At 40.4% G+C, this 18,265-nt stretch overlaps 1 protein-coding gene across 1 annotated transcript in view; it reads left to right on the top strand.

The window, feature by feature from the left end:
* Nucleotides 1–1,650: 1,650 nt before the first annotated feature.
* The window catches only part of CALCR (calcitonin receptor), a 117,453-nt gene continuing 100,838 nt past the window's right edge, over nt 1,651–18,265 (top strand). The window contains exons 1-2 of the mRNA XM_034759351.1: nt 1,651–1,721; nt 8,953–9,040. Coding sequence (XP_034615242.1) covers nt 1,651–1,721; nt 8,953–9,040 — 159 coding nt within the window. The remainder of the gene's footprint in view (nt 1,722–8,952; nt 9,041–18,265) is intronic.

The following is an 18,265-nucleotide window of genomic DNA, read 5'->3' as shown; positions in this document are numbered from 1 at the left end:
AGTATTATCATTTATCTTACCGTGCTCAAGCATAGAACTGTACAGGTAGAAAGACATAGTCCCTGCTCCCAAAGACCTTGTAAGTTTGGTTGCAAATTAAAAGACTTTTACTAATTATTTGTCATCAACTCTTATGTGTCTTAAGAGCTGATGACAAATGATCCTAAAATATCCTTTTCAAATATGTATTACAGCACTATGATATTATTGATGTATTTCATTTTTGCAAAAAATGGAGCAAGTCAAATATATCCAACTTTAGTTCAATTTAGGATATTACACACTTCCTTGTAGTTAATAAATTTTAGTGTGCAATATCCTAAATTGAAGTGAAGTTGGATATGTTTAATTTGCTCCATAGGGCACATCTACACTTAAAACCCTGCATCAGCGCAGCTGCATTGTTGTAGCACTTTAATGAAGATGCTCTAAACTGACAGATTAGAGCTCTCCTTTCAGTTTAGTTAATCCACCTATGCAAGAAGCAGTAGCTATGTCAGCAGGAGAAGTTCTCCTGCCAATATAGTACTGTCTACATGGAGGGTGAAATTGGTATAACTATGTCGTTCAGGGATATGGATTTTTCCCACTCCTGACTGATGTACTTACACTGATATAGGTCTGTAGTGTAGACCAGACCTTAACCCTCTCAAGTGCACCGCTTTGGGGACAGGTTTTGCTGCCTTCATTCCTCTCTAGTGGAATCATGTGGTCCTACCGCTATTAGACTAGGTCTCTTAGGTGCAGCACCTTTTTACCCCTTTCCCCATTTACCAACTTTGGTAACATGGCAGGACCAACTGGGCTTGGCACCTGTCAGTCTTTTTCATCTGAGACCCCATGACCTGCAGCTGATTGAATTTACCCTAAAACAGCTTCTTCAAAACAAAGTATTATTTATTCCCCCAAGGTACATAGCAATCAGAGACAAGAGGTAAAAACAATAAGGGCTGGATTCACAAAACTATTTTGGTGCCCAACTACCACTTTAACTGCCTAAATCCCAGAATCAGGCCCCACTGGGATTCACAACCCCCCTGCTCACCTGCTGCTGAACCCTATAGGTGGGTTCACACACCAGAGGAAGATAGGCCTTCCTCCACCTAACTGACCTGTGGGGCCTGATCTTGTAGGTGTACTTGGAGCTTACCCACTAGATCAAGCCAGGGGTGGCTCTATGTTTTTTGCCGCCCCAAGCACGGCAGTCAGGCGGCCTTCGGCGGCATGCCTGCGGTGGTCTGTGGTCACGCTGATTCGGCAGCGTTTCTGCGGGTGATCTGCGGGTCCCGCAGCTTCGACATACCCGCCGCCGAATTGCCGCCGAAACCGCAGGACCGGCGGGTCTCCCGCAGGCACACCGCCAAAGGCCGCTTAACTACCACCCGCACAGCGACCAGCAGGCTGCCCCCCGCGGCTTGCCGCCCCAGGCACGTGCTTGCTGCACTGGTGCCTGGAGCTGCCCCTGGATCAAGCCCTGCATGTGAGTTCACACAAAATGGAGAAGGAATTCCTTCATAACTTTTAGCCCATTGGATTGGAGAGACTAGATCCTGGATCTTCCACATGAGTGTTATAATCACCAGGGTACTGTCCTGCTTGTTTGCACTTTCTTTCTCTCTCCCTCTTTCTCTCTAAAATGTCCTGCGTACAATGACTATGCTGGAAGTCCAGTTCACAAGTCTGCAGATCCTAATTTTTGTCTCATTCATGGATTTATCGATGTAAGCTCTTTTTGTGCCAGGATCTACGTATAAGTGTTGGACTCTAGAAAGCTAGGATCCGTGCAAAAAAGAAACAGACTTAACGTAGTATAGATTGTTTTTTCTTTACTATTTGCTGTTTGTTTTCCTGTATTAGGACAGTCAGTTTGTAATATTTTTTAATAGTAACTAGTAGCACATAAGTGTTGGCCTCTAGCTGCTGCTACTTTGAAACTCTGCAATATGTTTTGTTTATATGGTTTCAGAATCAATATAGTAATGAGATTACATTTCTGCTATTTAGATGAATACTCAAATACTATGTGCTTAGTTAAATATAATAAAATTTAAATCACAACCACGCTGAAACATTTTACTGTGACAACTCTTTATTTTTGTGTACTGTCAGTGACAGCTTTGAGTCCTTTTTCTTCTTTAGACATTCAGGGAATTATTTTAGCACGTATTCCAGAAAAAGAAAGTGAAAGAACAGTGTGGCTGATTATAATTATTGCTCACAACAATAATTGTGTCTTGCCTATATTAAGATCTGTTTAGTTAAATGTAAACCTATCCCTTGCAAACAAAATTGCACAAATCGACACTAGAACATCAGAGAGGTTTGTAACTTCTACCGTATTTCTCAGCTCTGTCATATTTGAAGTCATGGTCCTGAGTTTGCATCAAAAGTCTCTCTGCCTCATTCTTTTTCAACAAGTTTTCTCCCCCTGGAAATATTATTGGGTTTACATATCAATCATGTCACCTTATGTTTGTATGTTAGTTATACTGTAGGTTACAGAGCTGTTTATAGATAAAGGGCCAAATCCCATTTATTTTTCCCAACTGAGAAGTCCCTTTGGGCCATATTCTGGTTTTGGGTGAAATCCTGGTTCCAATAAATCAATGTGAGTTTTGCTATTGACTTTTATGGGGCTAGGATTTCACCCCCCATTTATATCTGGGTAAATATGGAGTAATTCCATTGACCTCAATGGAAATAATCTATATTTACACTGATATAAATGGAATCAGAACCTGGCCCACTAACTTCAGAAGAACTACTTGCCTTGAGCCCACACAACAGTAGTTATTTGTGTTGTATTTGTACATTTAATTATGTAATTCATCTATCTTTATTCCACTTTGTTTGCATGCACTATGCATACTCTTTAGCGGAATGCTCAATAAAACACACAGAAGTAAAGACTGGGTTTTTTTAAATTCTGTTTTTATTGTTGGGGAACATCCATGTATTTGACCTTGGGAAAAGCATATTTTCACATTTCTCTGTATTCTTCTTTACCTCTCCGGCTACAGACCACCATCCCAAGAGTTCTTCAGTCAGGATAACAAAACACCTTGTATTTTACAGGTCTTCTGCTAATGAGCTTGATCTTGTGAGGTTCTGAGCTCCTTCAACTCCCATTAGTGCTCAGTACTTTGCAGGATTTATCTCAATTCTGTTCAAGAAACTGACTGATGATGGAGTGGATTGCTAATGGTGGGCCAGAAGGTGGCGCTGGAACTCTCCCTCTTTCCTCTGAAGCCTATTTTAGACTAAGGGAAATCTTTTGGGTCATGGTCCATCCATTGAGATAGCCACATGAGATAATAAATGAAAAATATTGAGTTTTCAGTATATAGTGCATTCTTTATTCGTTTGCTTGTTGATATGATAGATTTACACCTTTCCAAACATCAGTAATCTTCTAAGAGATTTTCTGTGACTTTTCTGCTTGGTGTGTTATACTGATATGATATAGTGTGTTACAAATGTCACTTATGACAAGCTCTGAGTGTGGGAGCAACCTTCACCTGTTAGTGCTCAGAATTTGATATCCTGTTGGACAGCTTTGGTGGGGAGATGGGGGAACTGGAGAGAAGAGGAATATTGTGGCTCTCCTGCTTCTGCAGTTTAAGCTCAGTTAATTGTTCTGAAATATTCTATCACATAGTTTCATTTATTATCTATTTCTTAAGCTAACTAATAAGGGGGGGAAATCAAACTGTTATTGGTCAAATCTTGAAGTGTAAGGGTCCCCTTTCTATCTTATTGATGGGGTTTCCCCACTGAGATCACTTCAAGTTTCCCATCCCAACTGCAATGGACCTTGCAGCAGTCCCCACTGGACATGGATCCTCTAAGCATATCACTGCTGCTCTTTCAGTTGGCTAAAGGTTCAATGACTATGTTCACTGCTTGCCTTACATGCATATTCCTAACGTTGAGCACATGGTTAAGTGCTCTGCTGACGAAGGATTGACTTAAGCATATGCTGAAGCTGAGTATTTATTACAGTGCTTTGCTGACCTGCAGCCTATGCACATGATCTGAGGTTATATTCCTTAATGTGGCATTATTGTTAGGTCCAGCACGAAATACACAATGGAGCCATTTTAATGTTTTCAAAAGGCTTTCTGCCCTGTTCTGCCATCAGGGAACAAACCCAGCTTCTTGAGAGAGGGAATGATTTTGGTCAATTAAAGGAGCAACACTGATGGGCTCCAGAGAGCCAAAGGGAAAATGATTCTAGGAACCACAGTCTGAATACAGCATATGCAGGGGAACCATGCAATGGGGGAGGGATCAGATAGCTCCAGGAGAGAGGAGGAATCTGCTGAGTGCCTCTCAGAGGTGCACCTCAGATCTCCTTCCCCACCCCAAGCTTTTCTAGAGCTCACCAAGGAGACTTTTCTCCATGGCACAGAATGGGTACACAAGCTCCCTGAGCTACTTCCTGGTACATTGGCCTTCCTCCATAGAATGGAATCATGCTGCTTCCCAGGATGCAGAATCTTTTGTGGCTTTTTCTTGAGCTCGGAGGTACTGAAAGATTTGTCCTTGACATTGTTAGCAAAGTACAATATAACTGTGCTGTCCCAGTATGTTTCACAGTGGCTTCGAAGTCAGATGTTACATCTGTAATTCATTTCACTCACATTGTGGTATGAGGATGTCTCTGTTAAGCTATTTCACTGCCCATCATTTTATCATAACAATTTTTTAAAAGGTTTATTGTTAACAATGAAAGCTTAACATCCCAGCAAGATGAAGGAGCTGTTTACACTTCCCTTTGAAATACTGTTTGAGGCTTTCTGCAGATTCAGGCAAACATTACTGCCTCTGTTTGCATTCTGGTTTACCCTTGGAAAATTTTCTTTAGAATCCTAATGGCTAGAAACATTTTTGATATAAAATCAAAACTTATACTCTGGACAGAATTCTGTGGAAGAGGTGGATTCTGTAGATGATTATGTAGCTATGGAATCACAGAATACACTGGCTTCCCTTGCCCAGAGCTCATGCTAATCAAATCTGTATTTGTACATGCAAATGGACATTTCTGCATATGAATATGGCTCCTTCAGTTGATGCCCACAAAGATTTTTACAGTTGCAGTTTCAGAAATGTTGTCCATTGACACAGAAAAGCACTCATCCATCAACTGGCTTATTAAAACAAGTCTCCTGAACCAAAAATGATAGTGTCTCTTGATTGGTATAGATGTCAGAAAATGCAATTATCCCAAGAGACCCTTTGGCTTTACTAAAGCCTAAGCATAGTAGAAGAAGAACTGAGTAAACTTGAATAGGGTTCGATGTCTTACAGATGCTTACAATAGCATCCTGCTAAAACTAATGTGTCTGAGACATCCCCAGTATATCAAGCTTCACCAAGATGGTCTGGTGGCTATCTAGCAGGTACTAACTAAATACAGACACTCCCCGACTTACACAAGCGTTCCATTCCAGAACGCCTTGCGTAACTCGAATTTTGTGTAAGTCGGAAATGTATACCTGACCATTATGCCAAAACAAACAAACAAACAAACAAAAAACTATTTCTAACTTACAGAACTTTTTCCGTAAGTGCGGATTTGCGTAAGTCGGGTTTGCATAACCCAGGGGGGCATCTGTGCTTCAATCTCACAGCTCACAAACCTGATTATCCCTTCCTTCTGCCATGCTGGAATTGGAAATATAGTACACAATATTAACTATTTACTTCTAAGCAGTAACCTCTTGATCAGGGGTTCTCAAACTTCATTTCACCGCAACCCCCTTCTGGCAACAAAAATTACTACATGTCCCGGGAGAGGGGACTGAAGCCTGAGCTCTGCCGCCCTGCTGGGTCTCTGCTGCCCCTCAGTGCTTTGGACAGGACAAGATTAGGTTCTTGTAAAGGATTGTGATCTGTCTTATAGCCCCCTCTTCCAGCTGTATCCAGGGTTGCTCTTGCTAAGCCAGCAACCTCCCTGATGGAATTCTGCCTGAAACCTTCTCATGGAGTCCGGGGAAGGTAATTTCCAGCAAGGTCAGTTGTTGAAGGGTTTTTTATTATTATTTCAAGTCTCCTCAACAAAACAAGATCAAAACTTCCCCAAGTCTGTCCCTTCCCCCCATAAGTTCCTCAACCCAAAAGTTCCTGATTCTTACCTCAGAACCTCTGTGATAATAGAACTTCCGACAGCCTCCCTTCTGTCCATTTTGTTTCTGGAAGCCATTCTTCCCATCAATAGATCCAGTGTCTGGCAGGCACTGCAGCTCACTCTCTCTCCATTTCTTGCTCCTCTTTTTATGAGGATCAGCCCGACAAGCAGCAGGTCTTTTTCCAGGTGCAGTATGTGGGACTAATCAGCCAGCCAACTGCTGTCCTCTGACCCCAGAGGAATGGTACCCCTTGTACATTCATAGCCCTATATTATGTATTTCAGTACTAAACTAGTATTACTACTGATACTCAAAAGAATAAGGTTAAAATGAGAAAGAGAGAGAGGCAATAAATCATGCTTTAATACATTTAGCAGTATCTGAAATAGTACCATTGCCAATGTCAGTGACAGTAAATCCCTCCCCAGTCCCAAGTTCTGTTGTTTTCTTTTCAGGAGTGTAATTAGCTGCCCAGTGCTCCCTTAAAAGTCTACTTAATGTGTATAATCGGTAAAGAGAAAATCACTGGGGAGTAGTAAAATGCCAGCACTAACGACCCAATACTGCAACATCTTGTGCATCCTTAGCTCCTGTTGAAGTCAATGGGAACTGAGAACATGCAGTACTTTGCAGGAAGCACTTAGCACTTTTAGGATCAGGCATTAAGAGATTTGCAACAAGTAGAATGTGGATGGAGAAAAATATGGCAGTCTAAAAGCTGAGAACTATTTTTCCAGTATTTCCAGCATAACCTCAAACTCTCATTCAAATATGAGAATGTTTATATTGATTTGGAACATTTCCTGCTTAGTTACCAAGCACATAAAATCTTTAAATCTAAATATTAGTCAAACATACTTCCATAGTGTTTTTAATTAAAGCATCATTTTGGTACTTCCATAATTAAAAATGCACAGTAATAATAAGCTTCCTATGCAGGGATTGTAATAAATGTTTTATGGTAAGTTTAGCAATGTGCTGATTTTGTCCTAATTGAAACTGTCACATTCAATCTAAGCCTTTAAAATAATAGTATCAAAATTATTGGTGGCAGAGATAACACCGGAAGCAAGAACTACAACTGTGATGTATTTCTCCAGATATAGTTAATAAATCTGTAATAGGCTCTGGAGAGAGACTTGTTTAATCATCTGGCCCATATTTCCTTAATTCTGTTTGATGTCAATATTCTTCATAGCATTACAAAGTCAGTTTTAAAACTATGTATAAAAATTGGATAGCAGCTCCAAATTACTTCTTTTCCGCTTATCTTTAATTTATTTCAGTATTGGTGTGTTAACAGATGTTGTAAGCTTTTCATGTCAGTGTTATAGCATCTTTGTCTGCACATTTTTATATTAAACTATAAGAGGCATTGCATTTCTTATTAGCGAGATTTGTGTATAAATTAGAAATACCCTCTGGGAACAAAAATGCTACTATTTAATCTCAATGTTCCTTCATCAGGATTAGGATGAAACAACCACATATTCATCTGCAACATTGGTTATTCCATTGCCAAATGGGAAAAAATTTACTTCAAAAATGTGTCTGGGTACTTAGTTTATAATCCAATCTAATGATTTTCACACTTTGTATGATTATATAAGAATTAGAGACAACTGGAAAGTATAATAACTTTCTTTTCCTCACAGTATTTATTTGCTTCTAATAACAACCTATAAGATTATATGTTTACAAATAAAGGACCAATAGGCATTTCCCTGAGTAAAAACAGAGTAGAAACAGAGCATGGATTTCAGGATTTAACTGCAAATAAATATTGTATAATTTTTTTTCTTTCAATATGTAATCCTGTGAATACTGCGGGCATCTAAAACACACCATTAAAACATTGCTTAGTACTATTCAACAAGACACGATGTGTGGGGATCAAAGAATGCGTGTAAATTGATCAAAGAGAACACTGTAATGAGTGATATTACATTCAACTCTGACTTAAACAAATATTCTGTTACTGTGGTACAGAAAGATTTTGGCAGCTGGAAGGAGGAACACACTTAGTTCAAACATCCTCCCTTGGCTTTCATTGTCTTCCTTAACCTCTTTGCTGTTGGTTCTTTCTAACATTTCATTGATGCAGTAATGTCCCCAATACATTCAGTAGTATGGAATGTACTGTACATTCAACCTGGGACATAAGTCAAGAACAGTAAAAAATTAGTTGCAAAAGCAAGCATGAAAGTCGCATTCTGCATGAGGTCTTGGAATCAATGATGTTTCATGAAGAATTATGAGATTTCAAAATTTGATTTTGTTTTGAATTTGAATGAAACCTGAACATTTCAAAATTCTCCACAAAGAAAAGTTGGGGGGGGAAAGGGGGGATTTGTTTCCGATCAATCAAAACATTTCATTTTGACAAAATCAAAACAATTTTTGTTTTGACTTTTTTGTCTTCTATTATAATAGTATAACATCTAAAAATTCTAAAATAAAAATCCTTTCAAAACAAAAAATTGAAATGTTTCATTCCAAAAATGTCAAAATGAAATGTTCTGACGTTTGCTCAGCTTTTTTCTCCAAACTGCAATTTGCTTTTAATCACATAATTTTTATAAAAACTAAGGTTTTAAAAGTGCAAAGAGTAAAAATGAAATTCTCTCCAGATGGAAATGAAATCTTCAGAGAGACATACATGAAAACAAACAATCCTCCTCACCGTATTCAGTGCAGTCATAAACATACGTAGACACACATGCAAAACTTTTAATGGGATACCAAATGGGCAGGAAAACTGGTCATGGATAAATAAGGTCTAATATGTTCGTTGTTGTTGTTGTTGTTCAATTCCCAGAAGGGTCAGCAGAAACATATCACCGAAGAAAGAATCCACAATGGAAAAAACAACTCACAGTTGCTTCTTACTGATTATGCTTCTAATCGTAAGTAAAAGAAAAATGAACTGCTTCTGACACCTGACAAATGAAAACGAATAGAAATGTTCTGAAATCTAATACAACTCTACACTATTACTGTTGTACACAGAGGACAAGGAATGGGTGTCCAATTGATAAAAACTTAAAACAAGAATAATAAGCTACTGACAGAAGAAATCTCTCAGAAATATGGTATGCCCTAAGATCAGTGTTTCTTGATGATACAGAGAGGAAAGAGTGAGCATAGGGTAGTACACATGCCTTTTCATTTCCACATTTTACTATCTGTGAAATACCTATGAGACAGAAAACTCATAGTTTTGGAACTGTACAATAACATCTGGGTCAGTTGTTATAAATGTAGACACTATATAATGTGTATTTTAACTTTTAAAAGCTACTTCACCTTAGTTAACCTGCATTTAGAAAGACAATTGAGTCTGAAAATTTTCAGTCTAGATGCTAGTTATTCAATTTAAATTATATTTTCAACTATTTCATCTCATAGACTCATAGACTTTAAGGTCAGAAGGGACCATTATGATCATCTGGTCTGACCCCCTGCATGCTGCAGGCCGCAAGACCCTTCCCTGGACTCTACCGTTGAAGTCCCCAAACCTGTGTTTTAGTGACTTCAATTGGCTGAGACCCTCCTGCTAGTGATCCCTGCCCCATGCTGTGGAGGAAGGCGAAAAACCTCCAGAGGCTCAGCCAATCTGCCCTGGAGGAAAATTCCTTCCCGATCTCAATGATATTGTATCACATATCTTGTCCCATTATAGTATATGGAAATGTGACTGAGTTAATGTTACTTCAGAAACTTCAACTTTTGAACGTCCTGATCTGTGTTTCCATAACATAGTTATTTGCATTTAATTATAATATGGTGCACTTGACTATGCATTCTAAACATGCAGTAAGAATGGTGTTGATGTCTGTGCTATAAAGTACCTGTGACACTGATTAAACTCCTTCTCTGGACTTCACTTAAGACTCAAATAATAAATAATTGTCCTGAACTGGAATTAATTTTAGCTAATCAGAGTACGAGGATGCTGAACAGTGATTTAATGAATGTAAGGTCAGCCTGCATTCTGAAGGCTGCTATTGGAATTAACCATCCATCTGCCTACATGGCTGCCTCCACTACTGACCCACTCCCCGTCCTCTCACCCTAACCAGCTCCTTGTAGCTAGGCGTGGACCTCTTTGTCCCTGAAGAAGGTTTATATGTCCACCCTCCCCAATAAGCAATTTTTTAAAATTAATTTTTAGCTGCCCCTCCCCATCTCCTCTTTCAGTTTCCCCCTCTCTAGTCCTTTTAATCTTTTTTCCTAATCTCATCACTCTTCTTCCTCTCCCCTCCCCCATCTCTATGCCACTCCCTTCTCCTCTGCTCTAACAGATGACTGAGGACAGGACCGGCTCCAGGCACCAGCTTAACAAGCAGGTGCTTGGGGCGGCCAAGGGATAGGGGCGGCATGTGCGGCAATTCAGGGGCGGCAGGTCCCTCACTGCCTCTAGGAGCGAAGGACCTGCCGCCGAACTGCCATCGCCGATCACGGCTTCCCCCCCACCCCCAATAGCCGCCGCCGGTCGCAATTGCGATCGCGGCTTGGGGAGGCAGAAATGCTGGAGCCGGCCCTGACTGAGGAGCACTTATATGAGATTCCCCATCAGCTCCCTTGCATTGCAGCCATGAATTGTGCAGGTAGGACCAGACCATGTGTTAAGCACAGTTTAGAGACATTGCTCAGGGACATGGCCTGATGATGGTTTCCAAAGAACCTCTTCTTCTCTGATCCATCTATGGTGTCATGTCCCTCAGAAGCCCCTCTGGCCCTTGCTTCCTTCAAGAGTTTGAAACAGGATTGTGTGTTCCCCTCTGTGGCTGGCCAATTAGAAAGGAGGAAGGAGTCATCCCCCACCCCCTTTTGGAGTGACTTGCAAACTGATGCCAGCAGCGTGTGTACAGGCTGCAGTGTTAGCCATGCCCTCTAAACGGGGGGACAATGAGGTAGGCTCTCTCACCTGAGCCTTCCCTGTATTCCTGTGCAGGCTCAGCTGCAAAGTGTTCAGTAATCATCAAATGATTCGGTTCCAGGTTAAGACTACACAGTGAATTTAGATCCAATGAGACCAATATTGTATTTTACACAAATGTCTTTTGATTATTAAAATCCTTGACAAAGGGTCATTAAATCCAAACCTTTCACATAGCTGTTACGCCTCGGTGACTACACTGTACATGGAAGGTCTGAACTGTGTCAAATTCTGAAAAGTTCATGTACTCTTGAAATATTTTTCATTTTAAAAACAAGGAAAACAAATTAATCATGGGTAAAGCAGTGCGACAGAATCAAAAGCAGACTGTAATTGTATATAATTGTGTATACTGATATATTATGGAAAAATTATATAATGGTGACAAATTTCTGCAATTCTGTTAGTGAGACATTTGCCATTTTAATGAGGATACCCTTCATTTGGTAGTCTTTCATCACTACAGCCTTCACAATTTTGAATATAATTTATTTATGTCTGGTGGCAGTCAAGCCCTGGCCCCCATCAGGCTTTTGTGAGTCAACCACCTGAGCAACCGCCTCCCTAAAATTTCTAAAGCCCATGTCTGGGCATTGGGCCAGCAAGCTGCACATTGACTGCAGAACAAGGGGGTTTTAGGCCCCTTCTGCCAATCGCCCAGTCAGCTGCTGTTCCAGGATCTGGGCCAGGTAGGGATTCATCCCTTTAATGGACTGGGTGGTTTGTTCAAGACAAACTCACTTAGCATCTTGTGGGTTTCTGAGTCTGAGAATAAAACTTCTTCATCTGTTCATGGGGGAGGGGGAAGTCAGAAGCCCAAACACTTCACCTAGTTGCCTAAAAATATTTTCAACCGTGTATTTCTGGTCATCCAGCTATGTCCTATACTTACGTCCTCTAAGCAGCTCCCCACAGCTGACTGAGAAGGACCCTGGCTTTCTGTTGCTTTGGGGGTCAGTACATTTGAAATACAGATTCTAGCTACTCCTGGAAAGCCATGAAGCTGGTCTGACCATTCCCCATAAACCAGGGCAGTCAGCGGGTCACCTTAGGATATGTCATCATCATTGGAATTGGGTGGACCACATGGGGGATCCAGACTTGACATGGTCCCTAGGGTTCCTGCTTAAGCTCCCCAAATCCTGTCCATGAGGACACTCGTCAGGTCGGGGACCATCTGGATTTAGTTGAGTGGATTTTAGATCTTAATCCAGATGTGAGGAACAAACCTTTTTTTTCCTGGCAAGCATCAAGCCCCCACCCTTGGGGAGGAAGGAGGTAACCCCAGGAATGGACACTGCTCTGAGCAATAAAGCAATATTTTTATATAAGTAGGACAAGTCCTGAATCCATATCAGGGGCAATGGTAAGAGGAGACCCCCCTATGGGAAGTTACACATATGCATTGCCCAGCAATAATACAGTGTACCCAGTCCCCCACATCTAAATATATAGATTAATGCTCTTTGACCTGATTAAGAGTTCCAGTAGCCCCAGCCCAAAGTGAAGTAAGACCCAATGCTTTGCTGTAGTCACTGAAGCTACAACGTGCTCTGAACTCATTGAACAGTGAGTTCCGATTCATGTTTCCTGGACCATCCATCCCCATTGTTGATGAGTTGGTCCAGAGTTTCCAACTGAGTCCACCCTTTCTCTGGATCATACCCCTCTGCTGTGGCTCCAAGGTCCATTCAGCTGCTCTCTATTTTAGTCCAAAAATCAAACTGCCAATACAGTGGCAGCATCTTTTCCAACCCCTACCCCTGGGGCTAGCTGATTGGCCTAGAGTCACCCATGTGACCACCTGCCAATCTCCTCTCTTGGTTTTGGAGTGACACAACTTCCACCATAATGAAATTCAAGACATGGACAACCAGCCGCTTGTTTTTGTTTGAGAAAGACACTCGTCACCACCAGTGAAATTCCATAGTCTGTTATCCAATCTCCTGCAGCCATCCCACCCCCACAATAGAGGAGGCAGACCCTGCAGGATCTCTGGAAGGCAGTGCCCTCCACCACCTCTAGCCAATCAGAGCTTTCTTGGGTGGCCCTATGCCACCTCACATGTAAAATATAGATAACTTTCTAAATTATTTTCTGCTGAGAGGGTTTTTCTATTTTTGCTGGTGCTGCATAGTTCTTAAAGTCCAAAGCAATTTTTACTATTCATTAACTTTATTGGAAAAAGGTAAAATAATCCACTCTTGATTTTAATCATTAATTTAAAATAAAGAGGAATCTGTTGAGCACATATTGTACACAATGTATAATTTTGCAGATTCCTGAGGAAAGTATAGGACAGAATTCCACTGGCCAACCTATTCAGAAGAAAATAGATCTTCCTGGTCTGCCTCATACATTACATGTGGAAGCTTCTCATAATAAATGCAATAAAGGGTGAATCATCATTTTAAATCTTTTTGCTATTTACTTTTTTCCCCTAAGACCTATTCAGAAGGAGCAGTATCTGATTATCTGTGCTGTTGCCTTTGAAAAAATTGCTTTAAAATGAATATTCCACCTTGCAGCTACATACTGCCATCCAGCTGTAAGCAACTGGGGCTCAAACGTACAAGTCTTACTTGTACAAGTATCCCCCTTGAAGGCAAACAAATATTTTATAGTTTAGAGTTGGTGAGAGTGTTTCTGCATTTGCTTATTTTCAAACTGTGGTACAAACAAAATGGGTACAGTTTTCTATTAAACAAGAGCCTACCTGCACCCAAAAAGGTAGATTCTCAAATTAAAGGATGCTCCAGGTTTTGGCTCAGTCTCTACTTTTCAAATTTAAAAATTAAAATAATTAATGTCATTGTGAAGTTGATTGGTCTAAAGCAGCTCCCTATGACAAAAGGCCAAATATAGTCTTCCTTCAAGCCCATGGCTTCCATTGGACTACTCATATAAGTAAGGATTCCCCATGTGAGCCAGGCTTGCAGGACTTCCTTGCAAAAGTAGTATAATAAATATTAATGAAGAGAAAAGTTGTTTTTCACTAAAATTACAGTGTCTTTCCATTATGCTACTGGTGGTTTCTTGCTTATTTAAAGACCTGCCAACATTAGTGATGTAAGCATCATGGGATCGCAGTATAAAAACTAGCTTCTATCCTGCTTTAATGCTAGCTAAATATTAGAAGAATTTTAATGTTCAATGTATGAATGTGAGGAACTAACATTAAATATTTCAAAGTTCTTTTACTCATGTTAAACAAATAATAATTATTCCCCATCTTTTAATATAATGTTCTATAACATTGAGAGTACCGTACATTAATTGCCCTCCTAAAGCATGCTAAATGGATTCTATCATTATCCTGCCATTAATAGTCATGAAGAGACATGGGACCAGATTCAAGGTTTTGGAGGGTCTGTGTAACCCATGTTGAGTTGTGCTCAGTTCCCACTGAAAGATTGGATGTACCGATGGATAGGAATTTAGTGATCCGTATAGTGGTGACTGTATATAGCCATTTAAAAAAGAATTTGGAGAGTATTTTTCAGTCACCAGAACCAATAATAATAAATTATTGGCTTGGCCAGAATTCATAAGATATTTTTTGGGCTCAACATTAGAGGTTGCCAATTTACTATACGTAGTTTAGAAAAAAGGCAGATGGAAGGAAAGAAAGTGATCCAATATATACCGCTTGGTCCTAAATGTCACTTAGAATCAATAATTTATACAGTACTTTTTATGTTTTTATCATTACTAATGATGGAGTAGGGCCTTTTTGGAAACTTGTTCATCACATGAAGCAGTTTCTGAAACAACTATATTTTATGTTTCCTTTATCTGGAGTCTGTGTTGTACAAATGAGGAAAATCTTGCATCGATAAGACAGACGGATTTACCTGTGTTTAAGAATTTATAGTAGAGTGGGACAAATAATACATGCAAATTGCTTTCATCTGGACTGTATAAAGAGATCATCAGTATTCCCAGCACTCTACTCATAGTGATAATTCATCTTCTTATAACTGTCATATGAGTGGTGGCTTGGTGGTCGTATGTATGACGTCATTTACTTGGACTTTTAGGAGTGACATCATATGTACGGCTGCTAAACTGCTGCATGGGACATCACTTAAGCAGTTTTCTTCAGAAGAAATAATACTGATCACTTATGCCATATGCCAAATGTCCTGATTATGAAGTTGTGAATTATTTATTTCTCTTTAATAAAGAATAATTTGTAATGCACAAGGTATTCTACTTTACTGTACATATCGACATTATTTGTACTTCCATCTGAAATAATTGATGGCTGAGAAAATTTTTCAATACATAGTAATGAACTTGTGGAAAATATAAATCCACACACTATAGCAGATATTAATCGATAAAAGATTACTTAGTCTTGTTAAATACTTTTTATGGCATAACAGATGTTAGAAAAAAGCATCTTAAGGTTAATTCCAAAAACACCCAATTACAACATTCCAAATGTAAATTTCCAAATTTAGATTTCTAACCAAATGTCTTGATAATTTCTCCAAGGAACTAATAGCCTGATCCAATGTCCACTGAAGTTAATCGGATATGGATGGGAGCCTATGTGACCTATATGTGGAGCCTATATGTGTATCTGAGCCTATAGCTGTGGAAGAGTGGACTGTAGGATGTTATGAATAAAGTCATTTCCCCTACTTGTCCCAAGGGACTTTAAAGCTTCTTTGTATGCAAATCAGGAGAAAAGATACATAACCCCTTTTTTTGCAGTCTATCATACTTAATTAAGTAACTTCATAAAGCAATAATTGAGGATGCAACGATAATATGTCACCTCATTCTAGATGTAAAAAAATTATTAAATATATTAATATTTTGATTGATTAAGCCCCAGCATGTAGGGTCTGTTCCTACACCCACTGAAGTCAGTGGAAAGACCGCCACTGACTTCAGTGGTCTTTGGATCGAGCCATTTAATACCAGAGCGATGGGTGCAGTATAAGCTCCATGTAGAGGCCTGTGTCTGTCCCTCCCTGTCAGGCCTGGAGGGAGGCCACGCCTCCTTGCTTCCGTATCTCTGGAAAAGCTGGCTTAACGGGAATTAGCAGCCTCTGAGGCCCTAGCCCTCTAGGCAGAGCCAGGCTAGGCCCCTGACCCTCAGGTAGGGCAGAGCAGCAAATAGTCCAGCAGGCTGGCCCTCAGGCAGGGAAGAGCAGTACACAGTCTTGGGGGCTCAGACCCTCAGGCAGAGTGGAGCACCAAACAATCTAGGGGCTCGGGACCTCAGGCAGGGCAGAGCACCAAACTGTCTCTTGTCTGATGTCCTAATTCAGGCAGACGGCAGACAAACACAGACCTCCTGGCCTAAGGAGGGAAGGTGGCCATCCTGGGGTGGGGTTTGCTAGCAGGGGTAGAGGGACCCAGGCACATCCTACTCCACAGGGTCCCATCCCAGGGCCTAACGGTGGTGGAGCGCTCCGCCACTGGGTCGACGGGGATCCCACTACAACATGCCAACCAGCACTACAACCAGACTACTGTCTGGTGTTCCTGGACTACTTCCTATGACCCCCTCACTGGGTACCTTCACTACGTGCGTATCCTCCGGCTCCTCAGGGTACACAGCTAGCGGCAGTCCCAACAGCTCCTCAGTGCCCCTCTCAGCCGGCAGCTCTGGCAGTTCCTTCAAGTCCTCTGTGCTGTAGAGGTCCCCGTTGGGCACAAGCCCCAGCAGTGGTGGGAGGCATCTGTTTCCTTCACCGGCTCTGGCCAACTGAGCTGCAGGGCCCGCCTTTTGTACTTCCTGTCCCGCTTCTCTGTTTCTGGAGGGGCAGGCGTGGCTGGCCTGGCTCTACCCACCGGGGGTGGGCCTTGGTTCCTCCCTGTCAGGCTCAGAGGGAGGCCATGCCCTTGCTACACTCCTATATACAATAGAAAAGACTAAAGCTCCAAAAATGTATATTTCACATTCATCCTCAGATTTTTTTTACCTGATTTTAAGAGACAGTGAGAGAGAGAAAAAAAATACTGTTCATACTTACAAAGCATTGGTCAGATTTTCAAAAGTATGCATGCACAAATAAGTTGTGAATAAACTACCTGATGTGTGCAAATGCTTATTGTGCACTAAAAGAACAAAAGTGAACTTATGTCAGTGACTATTGGCCAGATCCTCAAAGGTAATTATTCTTCCAACTTCCACTGAAATCAATAGAAGTTAGGAGCATAAATACCTTTGAGAATCTGGGCCTATTGTATCAAAACGTTAATGTTCTGTTTTTTATCCAAATACAGATAAGATTTACTATATGCCATAAGGCAGTTTCTATTTATAAGACTATCTTGAGAAAATCACCTCTGTGTTTTTAATTGACCTGGATGAAATCAAAGGCCCACTGAAGTCAGTGAGAATTTTGCCATTAACTTTAATGGGGCCACAATTTCACCTTTTACATTTTCTAATGACTAGAGAATACAATCTCATTTGTTACATTATAGCTTAATTTAAACAATACTGTATAGATGATTTAGATACAGATAAAATGCACTGTGCTCAATACAAAATTAACAAAGCAGGGTGTGAATTCTTACTCCATTTGCATACACATCCTGCCACCAAACACACACACACACAAGACCAACAACCACCGAGTAAGGTGTTCTCCTTTAACTATATACCCAATGAAAGTTTTGCCATTAACTTCTTTGGGAACAGGCCTAGTCCCTTTGTGTGTGGCAATTTGTAAAATTGCTCTTCAAGAATAAGATGTCTTCTCTCTCAGAAATATCCTACTCACAAAAAGACTTTCCCTTTAAAAATGGCTTTACAATAGTAAATCATCATGTCCTCACCTACTACAAGATACCTTTAGTACATTTCCTTTCTGCTGGCATTTCTTGCTTTTAATTTCAAGGTACACTATGTTTCTGTCCTATGTAGCCTCTGTGAATGCACAGTCCTCTTTTATATAGAGAGAGAAAGAAAGAGAGAGATCATCTTGAAAAGGTTAAAAAAGATGGCAAGATTTTTTTTAATTACTTAACATGTGCTTACTGTTCTAACATATAGACGTATGTTTTTCCCTTTTATCTCATATTGAATTGTTCTCTAAGTTGTAAGGAAAAATCTAGTGGAACAAACATGTATAATTCAGGATCACAAACTTTTCAATCTCTTCTGGCGTTGCTAATCTTTGAATTGGTTTTAATTGTGTTTGGTCAAAAAGGGGGTCAGATC

The sequence above is a fragment of the Trachemys scripta genome, chromosome 2, assembly GCF_013100865.1.
Source record: "Trachemys scripta elegans isolate TJP31775 chromosome 2, CAS_Tse_1.0, whole genome shotgun sequence".
Taxonomy (NCBI): domain Eukaryota; kingdom Metazoa; phylum Chordata; order Testudines; family Emydidae; genus Trachemys; species Trachemys scripta.
The sequence above is the reverse complement of the archived record's forward strand: the minus strand, read 5'-3'. Positions and strand labels throughout refer to the sequence as shown.